The sequence below is a fragment of the Leiobunum rupestre genome, chromosome 7, assembly GCF_980474605.1.
Source record: "Leiobunum rupestre chromosome 7, qqLeiRupe1.1.hap1, whole genome shotgun sequence".
In the NCBI taxonomy this organism is placed as follows: domain Eukaryota; kingdom Metazoa; phylum Arthropoda; class Arachnida; order Opiliones; family Sclerosomatidae; genus Leiobunum; species Leiobunum rupestre.
In genome coordinates, this window is record NC_143390.1 from 14253058 (window position 1) to 14280677 (window position 27620).

General features: G+C 37.8%; 2 protein-coding genes across 5 annotated transcripts; both read left to right on the forward strand.

Annotated features, from left to right (window-relative positions):
* The first annotated feature begins 4553 nt into the window (after nt 1-4553).
* Nucleotides 4554-19339, forward strand: LOC149934849 (uncharacterized). 4 transcript variants are annotated; one of them, XM_090181429.1, is made up of 21 exons: nt 4564-5040; nt 14615-14796; nt 15493-15570; nt 15639-15733; nt 15803-15883; nt 15953-16159; nt 16219-16294; nt 16364-16398; nt 16463-16533; nt 16595-16676; nt 16746-16890; nt 16957-17019; nt 17085-17261; nt 17326-17391; nt 17468-17545; nt 17716-17745; nt 17882-17959; nt 18025-18087; nt 18159-18314; nt 18399-18616; nt 18884-19339. In XM_090181429.1, the coding sequence occupies exons 1-21, from the start codon at nt 4923-4925 to the stop codon at nt 18954-18956; spliced, it is 2172 nt and encodes a 723-aa protein (XP_090037555.1). In that variant the 5' UTR covers nt 4564-4922; the 3' UTR covers nt 18957-19339. The 4 variants fall into 4 exon arrangements, with proteins under 4 accessions (XP_090037557.1, XP_090037555.1, XP_090037554.1 ...); XM_090181430.1 differs by having other exon boundaries at nt 4567-5040; nt 18399-18675; XM_090181428.1 differs by having other exon boundaries at nt 4566-5040; nt 18399-19339.
* Nucleotides 19340-20224: 885 nt separating this feature from the next.
* LOC149934850 (uncharacterized) lies at nt 20225-26181 on the forward strand. The gene is made up of 18 exons (XM_090154176.1): nt 20225-20405; nt 20597-20763; nt 20825-20902; nt 20970-21064; nt 21135-21221; nt 21983-22103; nt 22178-22245; nt 22681-22756; nt 22825-22930; nt 22992-23064; nt 23124-23268; nt 23343-23582; nt 23648-23713; nt 23776-23853; nt 23908-23985; nt 24051-24107; nt 24173-24310; nt 25528-26181. The coding sequence occupies exons 1-18, from the start codon at nt 20288-20290 to the stop codon at nt 25804-25806; spliced, it is 2070 nt and encodes a 689-aa protein (XP_090010302.1). The 5' UTR covers nt 20225-20287; the 3' UTR covers nt 25807-26181.
* Nucleotides 26182-27620: the final 1439 nt, after the last annotated feature.

Here is a 27620-nt window from a genome sequence, read left to right on the forward strand (position 1 = left end):
AAGGTGGTGCCTTGGGTATTAGCCTAGCTGATTATTATTATATACCAAGGAGGATAAAAAAGCTCCTCAGTTCGAGTGCAAGTCCAAGTCGCAGCTTGACGAGAATGTCAGTGTCGAAAAAACGTTCGGTCAGGAAAATTAAAATATTAGGAAGCTGTCATACTTATTGTTATTTGTTGGTTAAGAATTTCGTTGCTTATTTCATGATACAACTATTGGGGGTAGGTACATTTGTTCGAATTTCAATCGTCCGAACGGTGGAACAAATGTTCGAATTTCAATCGTCCGAACGGTGGAACAAATGTTCGAATTTCAATCGTAAGAACGGTGGAACAAATGTTCGAATTTCACTCGTCCGAACTCCGAACCGCCGAAATAACAAATGTTTCAATTGTTCGAAAAGGGCTAGGTGCAGTAGCTTGCAACAAATTAAACGTTGCAGTATTTCGGAACCGGTTTTCTACTGTACGCTTTTTTTCATTTCCGGTGTGACGTAGCGTTGCTGAACCGTTGCTGAAACATTTGAACCTGCTCTTCCAGCCGGTTTCTTCGTTGTTAAACGGAATCGTGACGTCACAGCACGCGGGAAGGCTAGCTGCGGACGACACAGCAGACGATATTTTATAAAAATTACAACAATCGTAAAAAAGCGTTCAACAAGACCGGATAAAAAGTCTCAACGGAAACAACGCAAACGTTAAACGGTATAAGACCGTTAAGCTTCACTGAACGTAGCCTTGGACAACTTTTTTGTTTCATTCGTCCGAATCGGTAGCATCACTTGTCCGAATTCTGTCGCTAAATTAGTATTTCTTATTGCTGTTTTTTTGGTCCGGATTTTTTTTAGTGCAAGAATTAAAAATAAAAAACTACATTGTAAATATCGTTGTTTGTTCAAGTTGTTTTTTCTTAATTGCTGCTATATCTATACATTGTATATTTTACTTCATATTCGTATTAATATTATTTAAAAAAAACAACCAATTCCTAATGTTCGAAAAAACGGACAAACGATTATTCGAACAAATGAAATTCGCCAGTAAAGTTAACATAAATTGAACGACTAAATCACCAAAAAAAGTTGTGATAAATTTTTCAGGCAAATGACATACGTTTTCGGACATACGATCCTGTTTTCCGGCATTCGGAAAAATGTACCCAAATCAACTATCGGCGTAGCTAGCATAGGAGGTACCCGGTGCGGATATCATGATGTGCTACTTACTAGTCAAAACGTGTAAAAACGTTTTTTCGAATTTTTCTAGTTTGTGTAATTGTTTTTCACGATCGGATATCACCCCCAAAACGGCCCCAAACGGGTGGCCCCCGGTGCCCCCCCCCCTAGCTACGCCATTAAAACTAAAATATCAGAAGCCTCACACTCATTTCAGATTGAAGCAAATTGCGGGCTAATCTATTTTCTAAGGAATTAAATTGTTTTAATTACAAATGACTTTTCCATTTCGCCACCTGATTTATGAAAGAAATTCGAAATGATAATTACTTAATTTTTTCTAAGTAGGCATAGTTTTACATTTATTTTCATGCAATTTAATTTTTGGTTTACTATTGTCATAATTGTAGATTTAAAGAAAAAAAATTAGAACAATTTTTTATTTCAAAGGGGGGTTTTTAGACTTGCTTGACTTTTGCTCTCAGGTAACGCGTTAAAAGTGACAAATCCTTTGCTGTACCAGAGTTATTAAGCCTAATCAAATAGAATCGCATCTGCTGCCATGGAAACCAAAACGCGCGAGAATGTACTTGGCAGCATGACGTAGATAATACGTCACCAATGCTTTTTCCAATTGGAAAAAAGCATACCAGCATGGCGGCCATAGCCAAAGGTACGGCGTGACGTCATACTACCAAGTATCTATTGTAAACGGAGGCACGTTAATTATTTTTTTAATTATTTTTCGCTGTGAAAGGAACTTAATCTCCATTGATGAAGTTTTTGGGTTAAGTTAAATTTATTAATTTACAATTGTGTCGTAACTCCGAAAAATTATCCTAGAACATTTTTTATTCCAAAAGACCTCTAGAAACCGTAGACTCTCAGTTTTTGAAACTGCTTGTTTACATAATCTTCTGGAAAGGAAATCAAAATAAACAGATTTTAATATTTCGAAAGGAATTTTGATCGAGGGATATGGTAAATCGATAACGGCGAGGAATTTGCAATCGGTTTACTTTGTATCTGTCAGTTTACAATTAATTCGGATTAGTTTCGGGTTTAAACTATCTGGTTTTCATTTTGACTCATATTAACTAATCTGATAAAATCTGAGTTAAATCTGATATTTATTTATGGAAAATATTATGATCTAGGTTCTGATAACGCCACTGATATCTGAGAATCGGGTTGGAAGCGCGAGCTAATATGACTCATCATCAGTATCATCATATGTAACATAATCGCTCATAAGTATGCCATAAAAATCATTTTCGTTAATGAAACCTTGTTCACGGGATATGACGTAAATTACGTCACTTACAACTCCGTGACGAAATATGCGTCATCAACTTTACTGATGGGAAACGGAAGTTAGTGAGAATTCCTCGCGCGTTTCTGGCTTTGCCCATGTCAAGCTTAGCTCGTGTCTCGCGATCACATGATTTCATTTCCATGGTAGCCTTTTCAATAGCGCAAGGATTATAAGCATTTTTGCATTTTTGGGTCCGCTCAATGTATATTCCGCGTGAAACAAGGTCTCATTGAATTTTTCAATGGAAATATTATACAGAGGTATACTTATGAGTAATTATGTTACATATGGTATCATTGAATGGGTACCAAGCCTAAAGTCTTTCCCATCAAACTCATATTTTGTAGATACTAAATTTGTTACTTCAAATTTCCCGCGGTTTGGTATCGATGGATCTGAAGGTTTTTCTCCGTCACGGTTTGAAACGCCATCTATAATTTACAAGGTCGGTAACCAAGGCGTATTTTGTTTTAATTTATCGTGACTTAAACATTGAGATCACGTTTCGCCTCGTACAGTTTCATTAATGGGTTATACAAAATTTAACATTGTGATTCTTTTAAAAAGCTTAAAAACGCCATAATCGTGATCGACGCCAACTCTCTTTTTAAATTTATCGTTTTAAACCAGACCGCCCAATTACTAAAAAAAAATTAAAACACCGAAAGAGGAAAACTTAATATAAAATTAATCTTGAATGCGTGTTATTAATTGAACGCTTTTCCTTATAGCGATTCTATTGTTTCAAAAATATATTAATCTTCTACTGTGTTTCTGAAATCTTGAATCCCGTCTGCGTACTATTTGGATTCTTTCTGCAGGAAACGGATTCCCTAAGGATATTTCAAAGTCATCGTACTGTTTCTCGTTTTTTGAATTCATTATATGGTCGATGGGGTCGTAGAACGTTTTCTTGTTTTATTTTGAAAATGAAATCCTGGCTCAGCGTTTTATAGTTAAGTCCGCTGTCAATTTGAAAGGCCAATTTATTTCACAAGGGCAAAACGCGAAACATCGACGCAAAAAAATTTCGTTAGGCCTAATGCTTATTTTCCACTCGCGCTCACCGGCGCGAATTTCAACTTCGTCACGTTTTTACGCGCGTAAACGAGGGCACATGGATTAATGGATTTATATACCCCCGTACGGTAAAATACATACCGGGGGTACAGTTGGGACGTTTTGGCCCTAGCGAAAACCACCCTTAAAGGGAATATGAAAAGTGTTTATAGTGGATCAAAAAATTTATCATTTGTTCCACCAAGTTTAACAGAAGCTAAAGATGATGGGCGCTAGTTACAATAAAAACCAGTCCTAACATGGGCTGGCAGACGATTTTTTCATTTAGTTCATATTATCTTATTGTATCAAAATATTATCCCTCATTTATGTAATAATATATTTCACGTACGATGCCATTTTAAAACATGGTTGCCGAAATAATTCGAGTGTGAAATTTTGGGTTTTTTTATGTATAGCAATTTCTTTTTGCACCATTCATTGAATTTCAATATTTTTTACTTTGAAAATATGGTCATGTTTTACGGAAAAAAAATATAGCTAGTCATAAATACGGAAATCCAACTTATTTCATTATCAACGAAAAATAATGGAACGGAAATGCATTACAACGTAGATTTGTAGTAAATTTCGATATCAACTATACATTATTTGTCATGTAATTATTAATTTTTACACTCTATTGACTACGTCAGTTTTTTGTTTCGTTTCTGCATTGTTTTTAATGGTTTTAATTTAGGGATTTTTACGGCAATATAGTGAACTTGAAATACAACGCAGTTTGTTAGGTTTGTTTACCACAAGTACGACCTAGACCTTATTGATGCGGTGAAAGTAGAACGGTCTGCCTAGAACCTTCTAACTGAACCAATATTGATTTGAACAAAAATACTAAATTCAGTCGCGTTCGTACGAAGGCCACTGCTAGACTTAAAAAGTTGAATTCGGGCGCGCGCGAAATTGTTAAAAAAAGTGAGAGAGAGAAAGAGTGGGAGTCAGCTGTTTCGCGAAGAATGTTTCTGCGAATTGTTTTTTCATCCGCGCCCAAGGCTTAGCGGCTATATTGAAATCTCGTTTTTTTGTCGCCGGCGGCGCTGCGATCGTCGCCGTTCACCCAACCGGGGAGATAGTACGTACGACTTCTACTAATGAAGTTGCGTATTATTTTTGACGTAACGGGCGCGCTCAAAAATGTAATGTTGTTGTATTTGTAAAACCTCGCGCCGTCGGTCGACCATGCATTTTGTAGCAGAAAGTCTTTAGGTGTCGCTCTATTAAGGCTTCGAATTATTGTTGCGGCGACTACTATGGCTCGTTAACGGGTAGACGAGGCCTAACAATTATAATATCCGAATATTAAAGGTTTAATTCCTTCAAACGCGTCTAGGGCATTCGGGATTTTAAATTATTAACATGCCCAGTGGATCGTGGTTCGTGGTCTCTATTCCCAAGAAGGAATACGAGTACCGCAACGGCAAAATTCCGTCCGTGACTTCCGCCAGTAGCAAGGAATCATTGTCCAAAAAGAGTGGTAAGTTTGATTTCGCTTTAGCCGTTTTTGTAATTAGCCTTCATTACCGGTACCCCTAAAATATGGAAATATTTTTTCTACCCGTTTTTAATAAAGTGGAGGAATATGGCGTGTAAGATTTCGGGGAATCGGCAAGTTTCTGCGAGCCAGTAGTTAATATAAAACTTTTTCGTGGGATAAATGTATCAATGTCTGTGCCTTGAATCGATAAAGCCCCCCCCCCTTACCCTGTTGCCAGGGTTACCCTTTCCAGCCACATGAGGAGTATTTTATTTTTAGACTTAAAACTGACGAGGCCTCTAGGTGCATTCTTACATTCTTATATTTATTTGGAAATCGACTGTTTAGTTGATTTTTAAGGAGCCCTGGGAGGTTGCGTAATCCTTTCAAACTTCAAAATTTGTTGTTTAGAAAGAAACAATGAATAAAATATATTAATGTTGAATAAACTTCCATATTTTAAAATTATTATTTGAAATCTTTATTTTAAATATAAAGTTAGTTCTATTGAAACCATTGACCAAGGAAAAAATATATTTTAGAATATTAATTAGCTATTTCTAGTATTTTATTTTGGTTTAGGGGCACTTTTTAACGTAAATTGCCTAAAGTAAAACCACGAATATCGAACTGTGTTGTTAATTACTCCATGGTTATTATGATGTTGGTCACGCGCTGCCGATCAAAAATTGTATTAAACGGCAACGTTTGGAAACTGGACTAGCTTTCAGTGCCAAGGTTTAGCGTGAAAATTAGTTTCAAAATTTTAATATATCTTTTTTATTGAACGAAAATATGTAGGGATATTCATAATAAATTCGTTTATTTATGATTATCAAGTAATTTTGTTAAAGTACAGGTATTTTTCTAAGAATAACGAGTAACTTTTTTGCGCGCGCCGGTTAAGGGGGAAGACTACAGTGGTCATTGTCTACTATCGCGTTATTTCCAAGGTTGGCAAGAACCAGCCAGACTAGTTTAATCTACCCTGGATTAAACCGGGTTTAACCACCGAAAAAATCCATAGTTAAAACCTCTTTTTTTATTAAAAGAAAATATTGAGAAATGAATTAGAAATATTGAAAAAACTAAATCTTTAACCTTCACTTTTTGTCGCGAGTAATGAGCGCTAGATATAAGCAATTAGGGGATCTTAAAATTCATTTTGCGCGTGAAAATACGCCACCATGTTAGGGTATAAAAACAGGTAAATAAGTCTGCTATACCTCACTATGTAAAGGTACTGTCACGCGCAAAAACGTAATTTTGAAATCGGTCAGTTTGATCATTTTCGAAGTAATGAGGGCTAGATATAAGCAATTTGAGAATTTATTTATTAATGGTTTTACCTGGATTAAACCACCGGTACAACCGATTTTATACATACTTGATTTTTCAATTTTTAAAAAAGTCGGTTTTTTGCCAACCCTGGCTATTTCAAGCTGAAATTAATTTAATTTTTTTATTTTAACTTATAAAATTAATATTTAAGTGTACAACAGCTTCTTGTTTAGTGACTAAAATAATTTTGACAATTTTAAATTTAAAAGTAATTAAGTTATTACGTTTTAATTCGGACCCCCGGAGCTAAACAAGTTGGGCAAGCGCCCAAACCACCCTTTAATTAGGACCTTATATCTCGTTAACTATTAATATTAGAATTATCAACATTATTTTAAGCACTAGAGGAAGGTTCATCCTAACAAGAAAAATATAATTCAATTGTGTAATTATTAAAACAGAAACCTTCAGATTGAACGAAAAAGAGGCTTTTACTGTATTCTTCCCCCTTAAGTCGCGCAACCCCGGAAACGTTTTGTGGCTCAAGTCAATGACAAACGCCTGTCTCCTGATTGGCTTAAGTGATTACGTAAATGCAGTATGCTCCTCCCATCTTTGCCCCAGATGGTAGAAAGGGTAATGATATATTTAGATATTCATGGTTGAAATGAATACATTCATGGTAAAACTGATTGATTCATTTGATTATTTAAATGTAAATATTTGAAAACTAAATTATGTTGGGTTGTAAATATTTGTTTTAAATCGTAAATATTTGTAAACTAATTTATGTTGGGTTGTAAATATTTGTTTTAAATCGTAAATATTTGTAAACTAAATTATGTTGGGTTGTAAATATTTGTTTTAAATCGTAAATATTTGTAAACTAAATTATGTTGGGTTGTAAATATTTGTTTTAAATCGTAAATATTTGGAAACCAAATTATGTTGGGTTGTAAATATTTGTTTTAAATCGTAAATATTTGGAAACAAAATTGTTGGGTTGTAAATATTTGTTTTAAATCGTAAATATTTGGAAACTAAATTATGTTGGATGGTTTAGAAGTCACCTGACATATTTATAATTCCAAGTATTGTCAGGCCTCACCCGAAATACAATGCTTACGAACACCATATTAAGTGAACGACTTGTACTTATTTGCATACGCAACGCGTTACTGGAATTAATTTTGACGCCTCGTGAGTTGTCATAATCGCGGTTTAACGGGTGATGGACCGAGTACGTTATTGTTACTCTTGTTTTATAAAGGGCTATTGTTTTTTGGTAACTCTCACTCTCGTTTTTCGGGTGCTCTAATTGCATATTGCCCTCAGCCCCCCCCCCAAATAATTGAAACTTAAGTATTTTAATTATCAAAAACCACCGACTCTCGTTTCAAAGTTTTTATTGTATTCTCAATAAAACCAGTAAATAAAACATATCTTTTGAATAGGTAAATACCCCTATGCAGTATGCACTGTATTTGTTTTTACATTTTACATCATTAGGCGGAGTAATATTTGTAAATTTTGAGCAGTTATGTAGTGTAATTATTCCAGAGCTCTGGCTGGGAATTATCTCCCATTGAAAACTGCTTCGAGCCGGTGAAGGAACACATTCCATATTTATATGCTTCAGCTTCCTTGTAATACGGGAAAGCATTCAAAGGTTTTGTTTGGGGCCGCCATATGGCTTAATGTGATAAAATTAGCTAATGCTGATAACCCTCTTTAGACAATTGGCCAATAGCCGATTTCGCTTTATCGTAAGTCGAGAAATTAGATAAATATAGTTAGCAACCTTAACAATTGATTTTAGTTTAAAAATAAACTGCGGTTAACTAAAGCCACGGTCACACTGGAGCTTAATACCTAGTTTAGGTTGGTTTGAATGCCAGTTTTGACCGCCGACGATAATTCTTGGTTCACACGTGCGAAATCACTTCACCCCGGTTCGCTTATAGCCAAGGCTTAAAGTCATTATGACCAGAATTTTTAAAATACTAAAATGTACCCTAAAACATTTAGTTAATCATGTTTACTATACATACAGTAATATTATTTGACATTAATTAAAATTATATCCAGTGGCGTAACGACAAAATTTGGGCTCCCCCGCAGGATATCCAAAGGGCCCTTAATAAAAAAACAATTTTTTTTTATTTTCAACATTTTTACAAGTTCTCTGAAAATATTGCCAGATTTCTACATTTTTACCAATAGTTAAAGCATAATTTTTTTAATTATTTAAAAATTCAAATAAAATTTAAAAAATCAATACTTAAACGAAGGGGCCCCCTATTTGGTGAAAATGTCATGCCCCCCCCCCCCCGCGTTCGCGGGGTCTGCGGGTCCTTAGTTACGCCACTGATTTTATTCCCATAATTTTTGAAAATACGACCAATTTTACTTCCCCGCCTTATCGTTCTGAAAGCGATTCTAAGCGAATCGACTTGGACGAGTTGCTTCCTGAACCAACAAGAAGCGATTTCTCACGCTGGTTTTGAAAACTAGTTATCTAAAACCAAGCGATTTTAGGGGCAAGTGTGAATGTGGCATAACAGAGCCGGTCTTTTTTTATTCAAGGTAATGACATGTTAAACGTAAGCCCAGTACCATTGTGGAGGGGGAGGGTTTATGCGCGCGTTACTTTTCAACCTACATTTGAAGCGTTCTGTTCAAGTCTACTCAGTAGATGTAGAGCATCCACGCATGTTGTATATAGAGGAAATATTTGATAACCAGAGATATGACTCACGATATTTTCCAATCAGGAAAAAAATAAGTCACACATCAAGGTAAATCTTACCTTTCCACCCACAAATTATCCGTATATACCTTCCACATTTTGTTGTTATATCAGAAGTATATATAATAAATCATTCGAGGGGGAGTAAATAGCTCTCCTATCCTTATGTCGTCCGCTTGTCTATAGTATTTTCTAAATTAGGGTTTTCGTTGTTAATTATCTATTTCAGTTTAAGTGAGCCACGGTCGCAATTGAGCTTAAAACCCAGTTTAAGTGGGTTTGAATTCCAGTTTTGCCCAATGAAATGGAGATAAACTAGCCATCAAAACTGGTTTCAAGTGATAATGTGTAGTGACCAACGTGAGAATTTCATAAACTGGATGTATTTGCTTTTATAAAACACCAATCCAGAAACTTATGAGCTTCTAGCATTGGCCAATTTATCGACTTTTGAAATTTGCTCATCCACGGTTCTAGCCAAGTACTGGTTGCTCCGAATGTTTAAGGCACTAGTGGCATGACCCTAACTGGAAATCTTAGTAGACGTTGGTGGTGCCCTCTGAGATCCGGGTCAAATGGATGTTAAAAGGAAAGTTTATTATAAGCTTCTGATAATATTTATAAAATAATAAAGCTAGTGACGATCGATATTCCAGTAGTTGTCCTATTGTCGAATTTGTTATTGCTGCGATATCCTTATTCTCGTGGGTGTCTCCAATCAAAGATAATATAAACCTCGTACCCTAGATTCGAAATAACTACCTAGCGCGTAGTCAATAGCGTTTACCCACTTCATGACGAAACTCCGGAAAATTAAGCTCCAAGTTACCATGGTAACTAACAGCGATCGAAGGAGACCGATTTTTCGTCGGTCACGTGACGTAAGTTGGTAATCGCCTCGTTACCAAATCGTCAATCGGAAAGTTCTCCGAATTGGAATCTAGGGTACGGAGTTCAATATGATCTTTGCTCCAATTTGGTCGAATTTAAAATTATTTGTTGTGACTCGAGTGTACTTTTGTTTTTAAAATTGGCGTGTCGCCGAACGAAAATATGTCGCAGTCATTCTCAACTGAGGCTGTTCGCTGGAAAACGCGGTCTCATGGTGGTTGGAAAGTGGCGAAGAATCTCGATTTCATTTGGTCATAGGCGCTTTGGATGGGTCTCGGGCGAAAACAATTATTTCCAGTCTGTCATTTCGGCTATTCTCGGTGTCTCTGGCGTGGAACAATCGATTTATGATTCCGCGCACGGAAGGTCATCTCGCGGTTATAATTCATTTAAATACCATGGCTGCGTAAAAAGGACTATGCACGCCGTGTCACAGTGTGATACGCGCTGAGCCATCCCTACACGTCATTTACGACGTCATCTCTTTTTATATATATTGCCACAATTGAGTACATTAGGCTGACACACTTTAGTTCTGTCACTTAAGTGAACAAATTAGTTTGTTGGCGTTTGCTAGTCTTACTTGTCTTTGCACAATGTGCATTTTTTTCATGGTCATAAACAATTGCTCAATTTTTCAAATTTTATTAAAATATTTCAGTTGTAAATTGAATATACTTCTAAGAAAAATCTTAATGCTTGCTCAATTTTTAATTTAAATATTTTCTTTGTAAATTGAATATACTTCTAAGAAAAATATTAAATTTTGCTCAATTTTTCAAATTTTATTTAAATACTTCCATTGTTAATTGAATAAACCAATAGTTTTTGGTGCAATTCTGTAACACACTTTTTGAAAGTTAGATCTAAACAACCACCAACGTTAAAACTAAATAGTTTAATCTTTATACAGCCAAAATAGATACAGATTGGCTTTTAATCCAATTCAATCATTATTTATTTATTTGAGGGTTTCCTGATAATCGTGGCTGCCTCTCAAAAACGCAGGAAAATATAAAATATTTTTAATGTGAACCCTTCCTACTTAATGCTGAAATTTTACCCGGGAAGTTATTAAATAAATTTCTTTAATAGTATATTCAATTTACAACGGAAATACTAAATAAAATTTAATAAATAGAGCAAGAATTAAGATTTCTCACGCTGGTTTTGAAAACTAGTTATCTAAAACGAAGTGATTTTAGGGGTAAGTGTGAACCTGGCTTAGTTTGGTGCCAATTCAGATAGAAATTGGCTTTTTTAAACTGTGGGTGTAAAGATTTCCAAAGTGGAAATGCCAAAATGCGGCACTGGAATTAAAATTCCAGAAGATAAATGATCGCGATGGTACCCTGTTGATTAAAGCCACTTTGAAATGACGCCCGGTATCACGTGATTTCCAACTGTTCCGGACCTTGAATGTAATTCGTTTTTTATTAGTTTATTCACCCTTTCATGAAAGACGTTTGTATCCATGGCGTTCCTAGTTTTCGCGGTAAGAAAATATTCCGCGGAAAGCTTTAGATTTCGAGTGTTTTTTATAGTTTGAAGTATCGCTTTTGAAAGTAATAAGCGTAGTAAACCATTAAAAGACCCCCCCCCCCCCCATTAGCGCGATACGTTCATAGCCGGGATGGCGACTCTGCTAAAAGCACCCAATTTTCAAGTACTTTCTCGGAAATGTATAATGTACTAATTCGGAATAATTTTGGTTCTACAAGGTTGGAAAATCCTACTTCCCTCACTTTCCGATTTTTTTATCTTTGGCCAGCACGTGTCCCTCTAACGGCTGCTAATTGAAACTGAAATAACGCGTCTTGTTTAATTTAACCGACAATTACACGTCTGTGTAGAAGGACTGGAAAGTGGCCTAGATTAAACATTTCCTTTTAGAGAGATAAAATTGTACACGCGAAAATTCTGCAAATATTGTATAAGCATTCGTATCTCTTCCGCAAACCTTTTCTTTTCCCGCGAAATGGAAATATTTGTTTACCTGCACGGTTCGTATGTCCTTTTATAAAGACTAAACTCCGGAGGAACTTCTGTACGAGATAGGAACTCGCTACCGGATCATATTAAAGGCCGACTACATAAATCTTCGGTTTACTCTGTCTTTCACTGGAAGTACGCTGGCTGCATGGCACACGTGTATTGCAGTAAGTCTACTTCCAGTGAAAGACAGAGTAAACCGAAGATTTATGTAGTCGGCCTTTAGAGCCACGTTCACACTAGGGCCTAAAACCCAGTTTAGGTCAGTTTGAATGCCAGTTTTGACCGCCGACGATAATTCTTGGTTCACACGTGCAAAATCGCTTCACCCCGGTTCGCTTATAGCCAAGGCTTAACGCCATTTCAAATTATGACTAGAATTTTGAAAATACTAAAATGTATCCCAAAACAATTAGTTAATCATGTTTACTATACATACTGTACTATTATTTGACATTTAGAATTTTATTCCCATTATTTTGGAAATTACGAGCAATTTTACTTGCCCACCTTATCGTTCTGAAAGCGATTCTAAGCGAACCGACTTGGACGAGTTGCTTCCCGAACCAACATGAAGCGATTTCTCACGCTGGTTTTGGAAACTAGTTATCTAAACGAAGCGATTCTATGGGTAAGTGTGAACGTGGCTTAAGTGTCACCCAAGCTGCTCAAGAACTAACTTGAACTTTAAAAGAAGCTCATGAGTTTCTTAATCATGTAAAACATTTTAGCTCTAATTCCCCCATGGATTTTGAAAATTTGAGTATTTATAACTTGAACTGCTCCATACCACCACTGGAGTGATGGGCTGGGTCTTTGGGCAGTATTAAAAACTTAAGAATCGGAACGAAGTCTTATCACGGACGAAATATAGTCATTAGGATCTATATGAAAATTGGCAGAGTTCCCATTTAATCGGTGTTAATTTTATTTTAACTAATTTAAAAATAATATTAGCACTTTCGCCTTGCAGCCATAAGTTTGCAAGTTCTCTCCTCACTGGTTAAAGGGGTTTTCTTCCAAGTTCTTCTGTTTCCCCTTTCCATTATAGCTTGTTGAAGTTAATAGTAATAGTGAGTGCAAGGAGCTTTTGGCTCGCGTTGTATTGAAGTGCCTTCCACCACCCTCCTACGCAATGCTACCTACATACTAGGAACAGTGGTGGCGTAGCTGAGAACTCAGAGGCCCCCCCCGCAAAAATCTCTATAATTTTTTTTATGGTTAGCGCCCCCCCCCCCCCCCCCGAAGCTCGAGGCCCCCTTGAAGCTCGAGACTAGGAATCATGGCATTACAAGTCGGTCGATGACTTGTGGCGCTAATTATTATGATTTTTACAACATGTTTGTCTGTAGTCCTGTTCAAACCTGAGATAATCTGATTCTCAGACGAGACTACTTCATTGATTTATTAATTTAATTAGAAGTAAATAATTAATCTATTCTATATATGAATATATTACTTACTTTTGGAAGTACCTACTACCTAGGTCGCAGGCACGAAATGAAAGTCTGCCAATTTGAATAGACAGTTGCTTATCCTTACGACTGTATTCAGTCTTAGGTATGTCCATCACCCAGGATCTTAGGCCTTGTAACTATAACCATAAGCAACATAATACCAATAAGTATGACAATTATCATATAATGCGCGATTTAGTGCATAAATATTCCCAAGGCAAAATAATTAAAACCAAGGACGATAATCTACAGTTCGGTTACGAGTACCAGTCGGAGCTGGGTTAGAGTTTGTTAGTGTCAAACAACATGTCACGGACATTTCGGAACACACAATGTATTATATTTGAAATATTAAATTTAAATTTGTATTTGTACCAATTTCCAATCATTTTGCACGTTAATTTATTAAACCCGAGAAGAATTTCATCGAAATAGATTTAATTTAGTTTGTTTTGTAACTGATTTTAGCAAAAAATTTAGTCATTTGATTTAAATTAGTATTATTATATATCATTTGCTGTATTTACAGTAGCGCAGAAGGAGTAAAGAACTTCACTGCTCTGATTAAAACTTTTTAAAAATGTTATTTTGTTGCGTTAGATGACTTTAAGGCCGTTTGAGCCCCTCTTTAGATAAGCAGCCTGCCATCCACTGTAGGAAACCAAACTCCCCACCCATTTGTTACTCTTGCAGCCTTTATTCTCGAAGTTTAACATTCAATCTCGGCAGTAGCTGCCCAAAAGTATTCGACTGGTGTAAAGTAAAATTGAATGGATGAATAATTTAATAAATAAAAAGCAAAACATGCACTTTTTTCCCCCTGGAGTAAGCGAATAATTTACACCTATTAAAAAAACTGGATGGCCAATTTAGTTTTACAATTAAACTACAAGAACTACCGGTACCTTAATTAAATTTTACCGAAAACTCTCCATTTCACTGTGTAAATTAAGATGGATTTTTTTTCTTGCTAGCTTGAGTGAGCAATCCGTGAACTGCGAGGTCGTTGTTAAATAAAATTTCAGAATTACGCAGAAACTAACACCGAATTTTCCAAACGGAAGTTACTAGTTATGTTTTGGGTAATATACGATACGCTAGTTTTCTGGCGCAGATCCGGTCTACTCGAAATGAAGACTTAAAGCATACTGGACCAAATCTAATAATTCACTGATTCTGCTTTAATTCTTTGTCGTTAATTCAGAAACCTCAACCGTCCCTAATGGAGGGCCGAAAACGCCGGAACCGGAAACGCCACCCGTCAAAGAAACGCTCTCCGCTAAAGAGTCGACCACTTCCCAAACATCGCTCAACAAAAGCGCCGACAAAAACTCCCAGTACAGTGACATGGTTTACTTCTGCGACAAAAGAGGACCCCTCGAAGATGTCCGTTCACATTTATTAAAAACGCTACCATACGCCAAACGTTAGCTGTAGAACGACCTTGTTGATATTTGAATAAATTAAACGGGGGCTTTAAACTTCGTCTACATAAACGTTACGCTATTCAGTTACCGAGGAAACACTAGTAGTTTCTCTTCCTTGACAAAATTGTCAAATACGAGCCAAAACACGTTTATGGTCTCAAATTTCAAAATAACTAGCTTCAGAAAAGAAGTGAATTCTTAAAATCGCCAATTTTCGGTTCCAATTAAAAAAAATGTATCACTCTTTCGCTAAAGTAAGCGTTATTTTTACTTTTAAAGGGAGTATAACCTTAGAAGAGAAAGTCAAGCTTCCTTCAGTACAAATTGGTGGCACGACAGTCTAGAGCATAATATAAAATCGTGCGGACAGCCTGTTTCTACCAAAGTAATTTCTATACACCTCGCAGCAGAGTGGGTAGTTGATTTTCTACTGTCGCGCCATGAGATAGTATGGACAAGAAACTTGATCTTCCCTGTTGATTTTGTACTCCCTTTAAAAATCGTGCAAACGATATTGCTTACCATGCATACAGCGCCGTGTTCTTTGTGCTCTTTTCAAATGTCAACGAGGTCAATAGAGCTAGGCTGACCACGGTAGAATTTCTAAAAATCTGAAGACAACTTACTTAAGTGTATTTTAAACGACTTCTTTTAGATGATGAAAGATGCTCTTCAGGTCCTGGGTATCACAGATGCCGTTTGGTGTAGTGAAAAAAACGACAAATTCTATCAGGTATTTGGCGTGAACATCTACTTACAATAGAACCCAATTTCTAATGAATAGTTTTAATTCGACGTCAGGTATTCTTTCCTTGTGACTCCGGCGCAACATGCGACCACATTCTAAGAACGCTAGCGGCCCGAGGAATTGGCTTCGTTGGCGAATCCACAGTCGCGTAAGTTACAACTTTAGACCCACGATTGTCATTGGATTATATTTAATTGAATTTTGCGTGGCGTCGTAGTGTGTTGCCATGCGCCGTGTTTTACCAGGAGAGGAGTATTCTGGACCAGGAAGACTCTTCCTCGGAATCCGAACCAGAAATGTATACTTTCTAACCCACTTGCGTCTCGCGGGTTTCATTTATCCCTCGTTCTCTTTTGCCCTTAATTAGAACTAGTACGACGAAAGATCCTGGCCAAAGCGTCAAGTCGACGAACCAGGAATCCAAGGCGGGAAAGTCCATGAAAGGGTTCAAAGCCATGCAACAAGAGTTCCTAAAATCCGTAACGGCCCGACTGACAGTCGCCCAGGTTGTCGAGAGCGTCAGAGCGGGTGCCACGCTGACGTTCGACTTTCTCCTCTTTGTCATTTTAGCCGGGTAATTATTTTTGGAGAAATAAAGTAATTGAAAATGCGTTAATGGACGTCTTTTGGTAGCCTCATTGCCGGCTTTGGTCTGTACGACAACAGTTCCGTGTCCATTGTGGCAAGTATGCTTGTGTCTCCTATTATGGTAAGACATCGGCAACTTTATACGTCATTTAGCTTCGGTACATGCGCGTGAAGACATATTTATTTTCAGGGTCCAATTATGGCTTTAACTTTCGGAGCCGCCATGTAAATTATTAAAATTAATCTCATGTCAAAGAGTTTAATACTAAATGAATTTTCCACCGAATAGCCGCGATCGAAGTCTCTTAATGTTAGGAATCAGAACCGAAGCGATCGGTTTAAGTATATGTTTAACATTAGGTAAGATATTTAGTCTACCTTACAACGCATTTGGATGGGACTCACCGCCTCTCCCATCTAGGCTTGACTCTGGGTCTCATTTGTAGCAATTTTAGCGAGCAATGGGGTGCGAATTCTTTTCCAACTCCCGAAATGGCTGGCAGGTAAACCTATTTGATCTATATTAAATTCCACTATCTTATTAACGAAACACAAATGTTTTCGCGGTTCAGAGGACAAAGTCGAAGCTTATGGATGGGTGTACTTATTGCTTTGCCTTCTGGTGCCGGGGTAGCGCTGTCGATCCTAGGTGGTAACGCTGGTTCTTTAGTCGGTGTCGCCATTTCCGCTTCCTTGCTGCCGCCTGTGGTCAATGCGGTAAGTCTAAGTAGTTGCCAATGCCGGGACGCGATTATAAATTAACAGAACTTATAACTCTTTCAGGGTCTGCTATGGAGTCTTGCCATCGTGAAAACCCTGCAATCATATAGTTACGAATTGAAAAAGGTACTTCTTACGCTTTTCCTAAAGACGACGCTAGTCTGTTTCTGAGTTTTTGGTACTTGTCGTAGGTGGTGATCAACGGGAAGACTTACGAAATCAACGAAGCCTTGATTCCTCCCGAAAACTACGTGAACACTTACAGGATTGAGATGAACAAGGAGTGCGCCATTCTGGGTATCTTCAGTTTTCTTCTGACGGTCGTCAATATCGTCTGCATCATCATTAGCGCCATGGTCGTACTTAAAGTACGCTCGGAACACGTTTAACAAAAATACTTCGATTATTGAACAACTTCAACGCGCTTTTCAGGTCAAAGAAGTAGCACCCAATACGAGTATGAACACGACGAAACGGTTCTGGAAACAAGACATTAAAGTAACCAGAGCATTGACCTACGCGCGTATTTCCGCAGTTTGTCCACCGTTAATGAGATTGTCGTTTCAATTGGCAGATCGCTCGCGACTATAACAAAACCATCAGCAAAACGGAGGGAACCGAAATGGGACAACAGTTCCTGGAAGAATGGGCGGTAATGTTTAGCGTTTCCTACCTGAAATAAAACACACTTAACAATTCAGGGTCGCGCGTTAATTGCGCCTGTGGCTGTAAATGTTTATCTATTTTACTCGCGCATGACCGGTCCTATACTATTATTATCTTTCGAACTTTCACTAATGCATTTTTCCTTAATCCGTACAGGCCTGTACGGATAACTTCAAGCTTTTGAAGGTATTGCGGTGGAGGCCTTTATCTTTTTCTCTTTTGGCTTGGTAGCTGGGTAGAATAGGGGGACATGACTCGATATTAGAAAGCGGGATTTTGTTTTCTTTCAACACCACTCACTCGGTGTTGACTTTGTACGTAGAATCTTAATGGAATTAGCCCAAGTGAAGTTCTGCAAGACGAGAAAACGCAATACCAGACCTTGCAAGACATGCTCAACGTAGGTTTCTCGTTATTCTTATTATTCTATCAAGGTAGTTGGTGACTATTTCGTTCCTTTACCAGGACGTGGAGGATGATGACGTGTACAGAAGTATTTTAAGTTACGTACCCCAGCGTCCGCCTCAAGTAAGGGCTCGACCAGAATTAATTCGAAAACTTCTTTAAAGCGGATATGTAGATACGCTTCATTTTATTAGGACATATCGCGAAGGGTGACTCTGTGTGCCTGGCCGACAAACCAATCCAGGAGAGTCTCGGACGTCGAGAGTGGATATTCGGCCAGTTCACCCGTTAGACGCGCCATCAACAGGAAGAGACACACTCGACTCAACGAAACCGGAAGCCCGCAAAACGTAAGCTCTAAATTATCTCTAATTATTCCAATCTCATAGTCCCTCCTCGGCACTCTTGTTTATGAAATATCTTTACGTGAGCAGGACGAGACGATAACGGCGGGAGCCACGACCGCTTTCCACAATCTGCAGGGCGACCCGGAACTGGCCGGAGTTCGACTACGGCACCCTCAGGGAGGTTCTTCGTCTCCGGGCATCCAGGACATCAACCCGATGCTTCGGCGGTCTCTTCAAACGGCAGCTAGCCCGCCTTACAGTCTTTGGCCGTCAAGAAACAAACTGCGGAGACTGGCCAGCTCAAGGTTCGTCGTCACCCCCGTCGAAGATCCGCTGCCGCCATTACCTCCTAGATTTAGGAAAAGTAAACACTTCACCATGGAATCTAATATTTAATTAACGTAGGCCCTCCCTCCGTAATTCCCAAGTGCTCATTTCGTCTTTTTAGTTTAGTGTTTTCTTCCCATCATCACCATCTTTGTTTGTCCGCTTACGTTTTTAAATGGATCTTTAATCTTTACCGTTTTACGTTAAAAGTAACGATAATTTATGAGATTATTACGTTATTATAGTTTAGGGGGTGTCGCAAATCCTCCGCCCAATGTAAACGTTAGAAGTACCATGGAGAAAATGGACAATTCTTAGAAGTATTATCGGTCATCGTAAACAAAAACAATTTGGTTTACCTTGCTGTAGTTATCGTATTGTACAATTTAATTTATATACAAGATAATAATAAACTGCGATAGTAGAATATATTCGCACAAAATCAATGGGCAACTATTCGGAAATTTTCGATTGGTTGTTTTTTTTTTCATAAGGACCATACTTTGACCCTCGACGGATTACAATATTTTACCTCTGTATACCGTAGTTTTTCTGAAACAAATATTGTTCTAATTTTATAACGCTTTTAAAAAATGAAATTTTTAAAAAACAAAGCCTTGTTAATTAATGCTATTGTGATAATTGCTGAAATAGTGCCTTTAAAGTACTTGGTAAATAAATATATATCTTGATTTTACGAAGTTAGTTTTCAAGCTTCGATTTATTTCAGTGGCTTCCGATCTAATTAGTATTCAAAGAAAAACGTTTTACACCTGGACTCTGCCTGTTTAGCCTATTGAAAAATCTCGTAGGGTGTCAACGGAAGCTTTTGTAGAGCGAGGGGTCTGACATTCGTAAAAATCTTGTACACTTAGTAAAAAATATTTTAGAAAGTTATTTTCTGATTTCTTAAAAAAAACTTTGAGATTCAAAATTGCGTACGCAAAAATGCAAGTGTCCGACCCCTTGGTTAAGAGGGTGAATGGTGAGATAATATTTGTCTGGGTCTGGCAATTCCGCTTCTGCTAGAGGGGCTTCTATGGTAAGGGTGTCAAATACTTCATCTCCAACTTCTGTCGTTGATTCCAAAAGTGTTGAGAAACGTTGCTAAGTTGTCCCTATTTTCTTGTTGAGAGAACTATGGAAAACTGGTAGGTTGAAGTAAATTCATTCTCTTTTACGTTTAGCTAAAGGACTAATTTAGAGGTAAATGTTACAACTTGAAAAATCATGAATCTGATAACAAATTGAGAAGGTTCGTTTTCCTTTGATTGAAGAATGTTCGTGGTTAGAGCTTTTTAGGATTAGTTATTTTTATGACATAAAAATGATCCGTCCGCTTACATGTTTTTGACATTCGTATTTGGTCATATATATAACATTTCCCGTACCACAGTTAATTTAGATAACGGTATTTGGCACCCTATTGTTATCGCCTTATACCATTATCTAAATAATACCTGCCCCGTTGGGTTAAACGGTTTTGTCTTTGTTTCACTTGAAAAAAGCGGTTGTGCCTTAAAAGAGATTACGTTATCTTAAGGTAACCTCTGTTATCACGAGAAGTCGTTCTATTCCAAGATATTATTTTACGAAAGTTTTGAGATGCTCTACTAAAAATCAAGCGTGTTTTTCGTGAGTTCCGTAACATGTCTAGTGGAATGTGGTTTGTCGTGTGTGTCCCCAAAAAGGAGTACCAAATTCGTGATTCGGACGACACCTCGTCGTCTAAGTCAACCGAACACAAAGAATCTTTGGATCAGCCTGGTAAGTAACGCCCCGATAACGGCTAAGTACCTCTTAATTCGAGGCCATAAAACTTTGAAGAAAAAGTAACGTTTTTACAATTTAGATTTGGGCTTTGAACTAATGGTTAGAATCCTTTAGTTCTAAGAATTTACTAGATTGATATTATACTATAGTTATAAAGCAACAGCAGTTGACATTAATTCCAACAGATACCCAAGCATCCACTCTAGAAATTCCCGCGATTCGGTTACCGGAAACAGAAACAAAATCTAAAGATGAGGGAAAAGATGGAGATGACGAAAAACACGAATCAGAGAAGAAGAATTCGCTGTACAGTAATATTTACTTCGTGGATAAGAAGGGACCTTTGGAAGTGGTTAGTACATAATTATAGCCAACCATTACGTAGTTTTTGTACTTCAGCGTGTCATCCACAGATGTTGAGGGACGTCTTACCGCAGCTTGGTATATTTGACGCCGTATGGGCGTCAAATGTAAACGATATTTTCTGTCAGGTATGTCTCTGTCCGATAATTGTACTCAATCGAGTCGTTCGTCTTAAGTATATCTTTTCGGAACAAGGTGTCATTTCCTTGCGAATCAGCCCAAAGATGCGATCACATACTTCGAGCGTTGTCTGCCAGAGGAATCGGAATAATTCAACAGTCCACTGTCGCGTAAATACAATAAGAGCTGAAAAGTTACGATATTTGATATTTTTTTAAATACCAGCCCTACTTTGTACAGAGTTTTACCATGTTCCGTCTTCTATCAAGAAAGGGAATTGTCGGACGAAGAGTCTGAAGAGGACGAAGATGATGAGGATGAAACAAAGTACGTTAGATTTATTAAAGGGCCACACCAACGTTTGAAAATTCGGCCCAAATTTAACACCTGGTAGCAGATACGACCAATTCTTTTCTGGAAACAGGTCAAATTCAAACTCCGGTGTGGCCCTTTAATACCGGTGTTTCAAGTGTAAATTTTATTCTACGTCACAAGCAATAGTTATTGAAGATAGAGAGCACGCGTTGGAGTCGATAAAGATTTTGAAATTTGTAGTCCACGTGCAAAACGCGCGTATCAATAAAGTACTAAAAAGCTTAAGGGGGGAAGACTATACAGTGGCCATTGTCTACTTTCGCGCTATTTCAAGATGAACTCTTTTTATTTTGTATTTTAACTTATAAATATTTAAGTGTAGAACAGCCTCTTGTTTAGTGATTAAAATAATTTTGACAATTTAAAATTTAAAAGTAATGAAGCTATTACGTTTCAATTCGGACCCCCGGAGCTAAACAAGTTGGGCAAGCGCCCAAACTACCCTTTAGTTAGGACCTTATATCTCGTTAACTATTAATATTAGAATTATCAAAATTATTTTAAGCGCTAGAGGAAGGTTCAGCCTAATAAGAAAAATATAATTCAATTGTGTAATTATTAAAACAGAAACGTTCAGCTTGAACGAATTAGAGGCTTTTACTGTAACGTTTTGTGGCTCTTCCCCCTTAAACTCATAACGCGGAGAAAAACATTTTATTTTATGGAAACTCCTATTCTAATGGTGTTTCTTATGTACATCTATCGACAATTAGAGAGGAGGGTGACTCTGTGCGTATGAAACTTAAAAACACCAAAGGCAAGAAGTCCAAAGGGTTCAAAGCCATGCAGAAACAGTTTCTCAAATCCATTACAGCTCGGTTGACAGTAGCCCAAGTAATTAGCGATTTGATAAAGAATTGAAAGTTCTAATTATCACGCCTTACAATATATGACTTATCTCTCAAAAGGTCGTTGAGAGTGTCAAAGCCGACAGCGAACTAACTTTCGATTTCGTGATGTTTGTCATCTTAGCTAGGTAAGATTTGTACGAATTTGCGTCGATATCAGTGGCGTAGCGTGTATTTCTTCCACCCAGGGTAAACCCTAAATTGGCCCCCCCCCCCCTATTTTCACAACTTAATTTTAGCTGAAAATCGGTGAAAATTCTGTGATTGCAAAATGATTCAAGTCGTTTAAAAATTAAAATTTTATTCTGCGTGTTTTTAACGTGAATTCTTTAATGCAATGGTCAATATAAATTTGTACCTCTTGTTCGATTGCTAAGATACCCAGATACCTTAAATAATTTTTTATCACTTTTCCGATCTACGATCTCGGCCGGCGACGTTCGTTTCAATTTTCCAGGCCGCTGGCCGCCCCGTACATCTTAGCCACTCGGGGTCATGGCTCCCTTTGCCCCTCCCACGCTACGCCACTGGTCGATATTATAAATTACATTCTTCGCATTCAGTTTGGTTGCCGCGTTCGGATTGATGGAAAACAGTTCCGTAGTAATAGTAGCCAGTATGCTCATTTCCCCTCTAATGGTAGGAACTATAAAGGACTATTCCAGTGATACGAAAAGTTAAATGTTTTTATTTCGTGGAAAATACAGGGTCCAATTTTGGCGGGAACATTTGGAGGTGCCATCAGAGATAAACGCCTCGTTTCCCTGGGAGTTAAAGCCGAATTAATTGGACTAATCATATGCTTAGTAATAGGTACCGTTATACTATCTAATTCCCCTAAATTGAAGTTAAATAATGATTTTTGAAATGTCAGGTTTCTTAGTGGGACTGGCTAGTTGCGAGGAATACGGTGGTTCACCATTTCCCACTTCGGAAATGTTTGGACGGTATATTTATAAAAATGATAATATTTTCACACGGATCTGAATGCTATAACGTATTGCAGAGGTCAGTTACGAAGTTTATGGGTTGGGATTCTCATCGCGGTTCCTTCCGGTGCCGGAGTGGCCTTGTCGGTCCTTGGAGGGAATGCTGGCTGCTTGGTTGGTGTCGCCATATCGGCTTCTTTATTACCACCAGCTGTAAACGCCGTACGTTTATTCAATTATTTTCAATGACGCGAAAAGTTCAGTACCAGTAAAATATAGTTGGAGTATTGTTTTAGGGTTTATTGTGGGGTATATCATCCCTGAAGCACGTAAAATCGTACTGGTACGAAGAAGTATTTGTTGTAATACGAGAAGAAGAGGTTGGCATCAATCAAGCTTTGATTCTTCCGAAAGGATACGAGTTTAGTTTCGCGCCCGAAATGGACGTGGAATGCGCTATCCTGGGAGTCATCAGCTTACTGCTGACCATCATCAACATCATCTGTATCATAATTAGCGCGTTGGTAGTTCTTAAGGTATCGTCTGTCTTAAAGAAAGAGAACGGCAGCACACCCACAAGTAACGCTTCTACTGGTTATAGATCAAAGAAGTCGCACCGGGAACGAGTTTGAACAGGACAAGTCGTTTCTGGACTCACGACATAAAGGTTTGTACCATGAATGTTCAAGCGTTTTCAATACGCCAACGATTCTACCGTGATCTTCTCAGATCGCGCGAGAATACAACAAAACCGTTCAAGGTCAAGAAGCCGAGGAATTAGGGAAATCGTTCGTTAAGGAATGGGCTGTAAGTCTTTCATTCTTTTTTTGTGGTTCATACTTAAATTTCACCTAATGGTAGAATCTTAACGGAATGAATACCAACGAAGTCTTGAGAGATAGTAAAACGCAGTACGTCACCCTCCAGGATATGCTTCAAGTGAGGTTCCATTGATAGAGGTGAGGGAACAGAGAGCTGATAATTTATCTTCTTCGTTTTCGTAGGACGTGCAAGACGATGACGTATATCGAAGTATTTTAACTTACGTGCCCAGATCTCATGTATAGCTTTAAATGGAAAAAATGTGTTACGTAGAGATCGATTATAATTCCATCTTGATTTTTAGGATGTGGCCCAAAGGATGACCATGGGGGTTTTGGGAATGAATAACGTCAAACATAGAGGAAGCTACCAGGGAGTTGGTAGAGAGTATAGTTTCAAACGTATTTTCAGCAGAAGAAAGACAAAGCCGGAGATTTCCGATGTAAGATACTTAAAAGCGGAAGATTGCAATAAACCCCTTCGGTGGTGTGCGTTGTGGGAAGTATCTATCTTCCAATTGACCGATTTCAAAATTACGTTTTTGCGCGTGACAGTACCTTTACGTTGTGGGGTATAGCAGGCATATTTACCTGCTTTTATACCCTAACATGGCGGCGTATTTTCACGCGCAAAATTAATTTTAAGATCCAAAAATTACGCCTATATAAGCGAGTTACATCCTTGACCACGAAAATAACTAAATTGAAACGGGCTGGTCAATTATGTGTATAATCATTAGCCTATCATAAGGTCCCCATAAGTAAAGGTCTAGCATAGAACCCCATGTTTACGGCATTGTCCATGCGAGAAGAAAATTAACGTACGTCGGGCAGTAGCGAGATCTTTTTCAAAATTTCTAAAATATTATCTTTCTTGGTAGAGCAGCCACGCTCGGGTTGATAAATGCCACTAAAACGCGTCTAAATCTCTAATTTGATTAAAAAAAACACCTTCAGAAACACAACTCTTATTTCTAATAGCTAGTTGTAGGTTCTGATGAATCATTTTTCAAAGATGAGTGTCAATTTTAAGTTTTAAAGCTATGAAATTGTTAATAGGCTACGGTGTTAAGGGCTTGCGGCGAAGATTTCTGCCGCGTGGTTTTTTTTTTATTCAAGAAGAGCTGATTGAGTCTGAGAAGACCGCGAGACCGGCCAATCAGGGCGAGATATGTGTAACGGCCACGCCAACGGGGGGATACGTGGGGATATGGGTGGGGACACCAGTGTCAGAAGTATTCCGACCACTCGTTGGGGAATTGGTGGTCGTCCTCACACGGCCATCCGCAAACTCTGCCTCCCGGACGCCTGGGGTTACAGGAGTGAGCCACTACTCCCGGCCTGCCGCGTGGTTCTAGGTTTCAAAACTTTCGCGCAATAATGCATTTCGCGAAATTTATTTCAGAAATGCATAGTTGAGAACGTAGCCATTAGGAGGTGCATATTTTGAATACCTACCTCTTAATAACGGGTATGTGATCGTCAAAAATTTGGCCTAGACCTTTGCTTATGGGGACCTTATGATAGGCTTATGGGATAATCTATGTTGGCTATATGGAAAATGTGCAGTTAGACACTTCCCTTTCCCGAAGTGGGATTATTATAAATCTCTGGTACAATTAACGGTCTGTCTATAAGTAAATTATCCCTTTAACTAAAGATAAAAGTGGAAGATGGTGAACAGGAACTGGACGGTGTTAAATTGCGTCGTCGTCGTCTTTCGGAACCATCGGGACAGGTCAGGATAAGCGATGCTCTTCGAAGGTCCATTAGTCACGCTCCGGGCACCACACCCGGAAGCTTATGGCCGACGCAAAATCCGTTGCGAAAAATGAGCCTCGCGTGCAACACAAGATTCCTGGTGACCCCGGCTCACGACGATATCCCACCCTTACCACCCCGATTTCCAAACGTTAAGATTTACGACGAAAAGTTATAGCTGTCAAACAAAAGCTTAATTATCTTAAATTTGAAAACGGTTCTTTCTTAGCTATAATTATTCCATTGTCATCGACATTCTTCTCTTCCACAAATTAACGTCAATTTCTTTGATATTGACTTCCTTGTAGCCCAATTTCATTTGTATTCCATGTTTCTTCGTTATGAATTCGTATCGAGATTCGTACGTAGAAATTGGATTGGTTCCATGTTAATTTTTATAAGGTGATCTCCGTTGTCTACTTCCGAGCAGTTTACGTCCGATTTCGAGCTAGACGTTTGCTAGGACTGAATATAAAAAGTTTGAAGTGGTGTAGCTTCGACAGGTTTTATATGAAAATTATTATAATAAATTCAAACGCCGAAGATTAAAAAAGTTTGTTTCTTTAAAATTATGACATTTATAACATTTATTTTTCTATAAGTGACCTAAGAAAATGATATTTTTAAATGAACCGCCGTGATCGGTTATTCGCCGCCAGGGGTAATAGGTGATTCTGAAATATAATGACGACAAATACATGTACAAAAGAGTTAATTCTTGATATATTAGTAGATTTCGGCTCGCGCGATTTTGCGCGCGCGTTGAAAATTAGAAAGAAGCGCGCGCTCAAATACTTTAACCATACAGCAGAAAGTAACCAAATCATGTGACCACCGATCTTTTTCGGAATTGCCTATTATTTCATTATAATTGCCATTCCGGCAACACTGCTGTCCGTGAGTAGAGATCCCATATTTGCTGAGCTGCGCTAATGCCAGAGATACTGGCAATATAGAGATATGAAACTCCGCCTGAAAAGCGACCCCGGAATTTTAAAAAAATCCTGAGCGGAGCGACGCCTAACGGCCGGAAGAAAGCGGATTTCAGACGCAAAAATATATCTATTCGTTTCGTATCAGAAATTATTATCTTGAGGGTTTGTAGCAATAAAGAAATATGCCTGCAAGTAATTGTTCTAAAGAAAAGCCAAGGATCTGATGGTTTAAGTTTCCAAAAGAGCAAGAACGGTGGGAAAAATTAATTAATATAGCTTTTGTTAGGCTTATCTTTAATACGGGGTTTTTCAATGAACTTACCTCTGGGAAATGGCTGATTAATATCGGAAGAAGCGATCTTTATTTGAATTTCAAATTACAATTACATCATAATAAAATATGCGCCCTACATTTTGAGGATTCTTGTTTTATGAATAGTAAAACAAAAATAAGACTGACACCAAACGCTATTCCAAGAATATTTTCCAATGAATTTAGGCCAACAAGTAAAAGTTGAGTTTTAAGTATTGTTTAAAAATAATACCAAGGACTTTCATAAAACAACTGGTACGATGAAATGTATATATTAGTAAAGGCAGGAGCTGGTAACAGGGTCATGAGTTCAAACTTAAATTTCAAATAGAATCTAGTAAACGGTAGAGGTCAGGGATGGTTAACTTTTATTCAATAGATAAAGCTCTCAAAATTATTCGTAAAACTTTTTGATCAAGTAATTTATATTTCTGTATTATCCGATTAATTTTTTGATAAATTTGTAAAATTAATCGGAAAAACGACGTTTTTTTTCGATAAAAAACCCAAATTTTACGAATAATACTAATTTTTTAATCATTTTCCGAAATATTAACCGGTAAATTTCTTTGTTTACATTTTTCCCCAAAAAAAATCAATTTAATCATGGATAATGATTAACCGTTACCGACCTCTAAACGGTTTGTAGAAATGGTGGAAGAGCGCAACAATAGACCTACAAAAAGGAGCGGTGTTTCAGTTGGAACAAGTTCCAGCGAAAATATATCTATAGAATTTGATTTT

Excerpts from the sequence above, each read along its gene's own strand:
- LOC149934850 (XM_090154176.1), top strand. The coding sequence starts at position 20,288 with ATGTCTAGTGGAATGTGGTTTGTCGTGTGTGTCCCCAAAAAGGAGTAC. Across the intron at positions 20,903-20,969 it reads TAAACGATATTTTCTGTCAG|GTGTCATTTCCTTGCGAATC; the intron begins GTATGTCTCTGT and ends TTTCGGAACAAG. Across the intron at positions 23,065-23,123 it reads ACTTCGGAAATGTTTGGACG|AGGTCAGTTACGAAGTTTAT; the intron begins GTATATTTATAA and ends AACGTATTGCAG.
- LOC149934849 (XM_090181428.1), top strand. The coding sequence starts at position 4,923 with ATGCCCAGTGGATCGTGGTTCGTGGTCTCTATTCCCAAGAAGGAATAC. Across the intron at positions 16,295-16,363 it reads TGCTTGTGTCTCCTATTATG|GGTCCAATTATGGCTTTAAC; the intron begins GTAAGACATCGG and ends ATTTATTTTCAG. Across the intron at positions 17,392-17,467 it reads TCTGGAAACAAGACATTAAA|ATCGCTCGCGACTATAACAA; the intron begins GTAACCAGAGCA and ends TTCAATTGGCAG.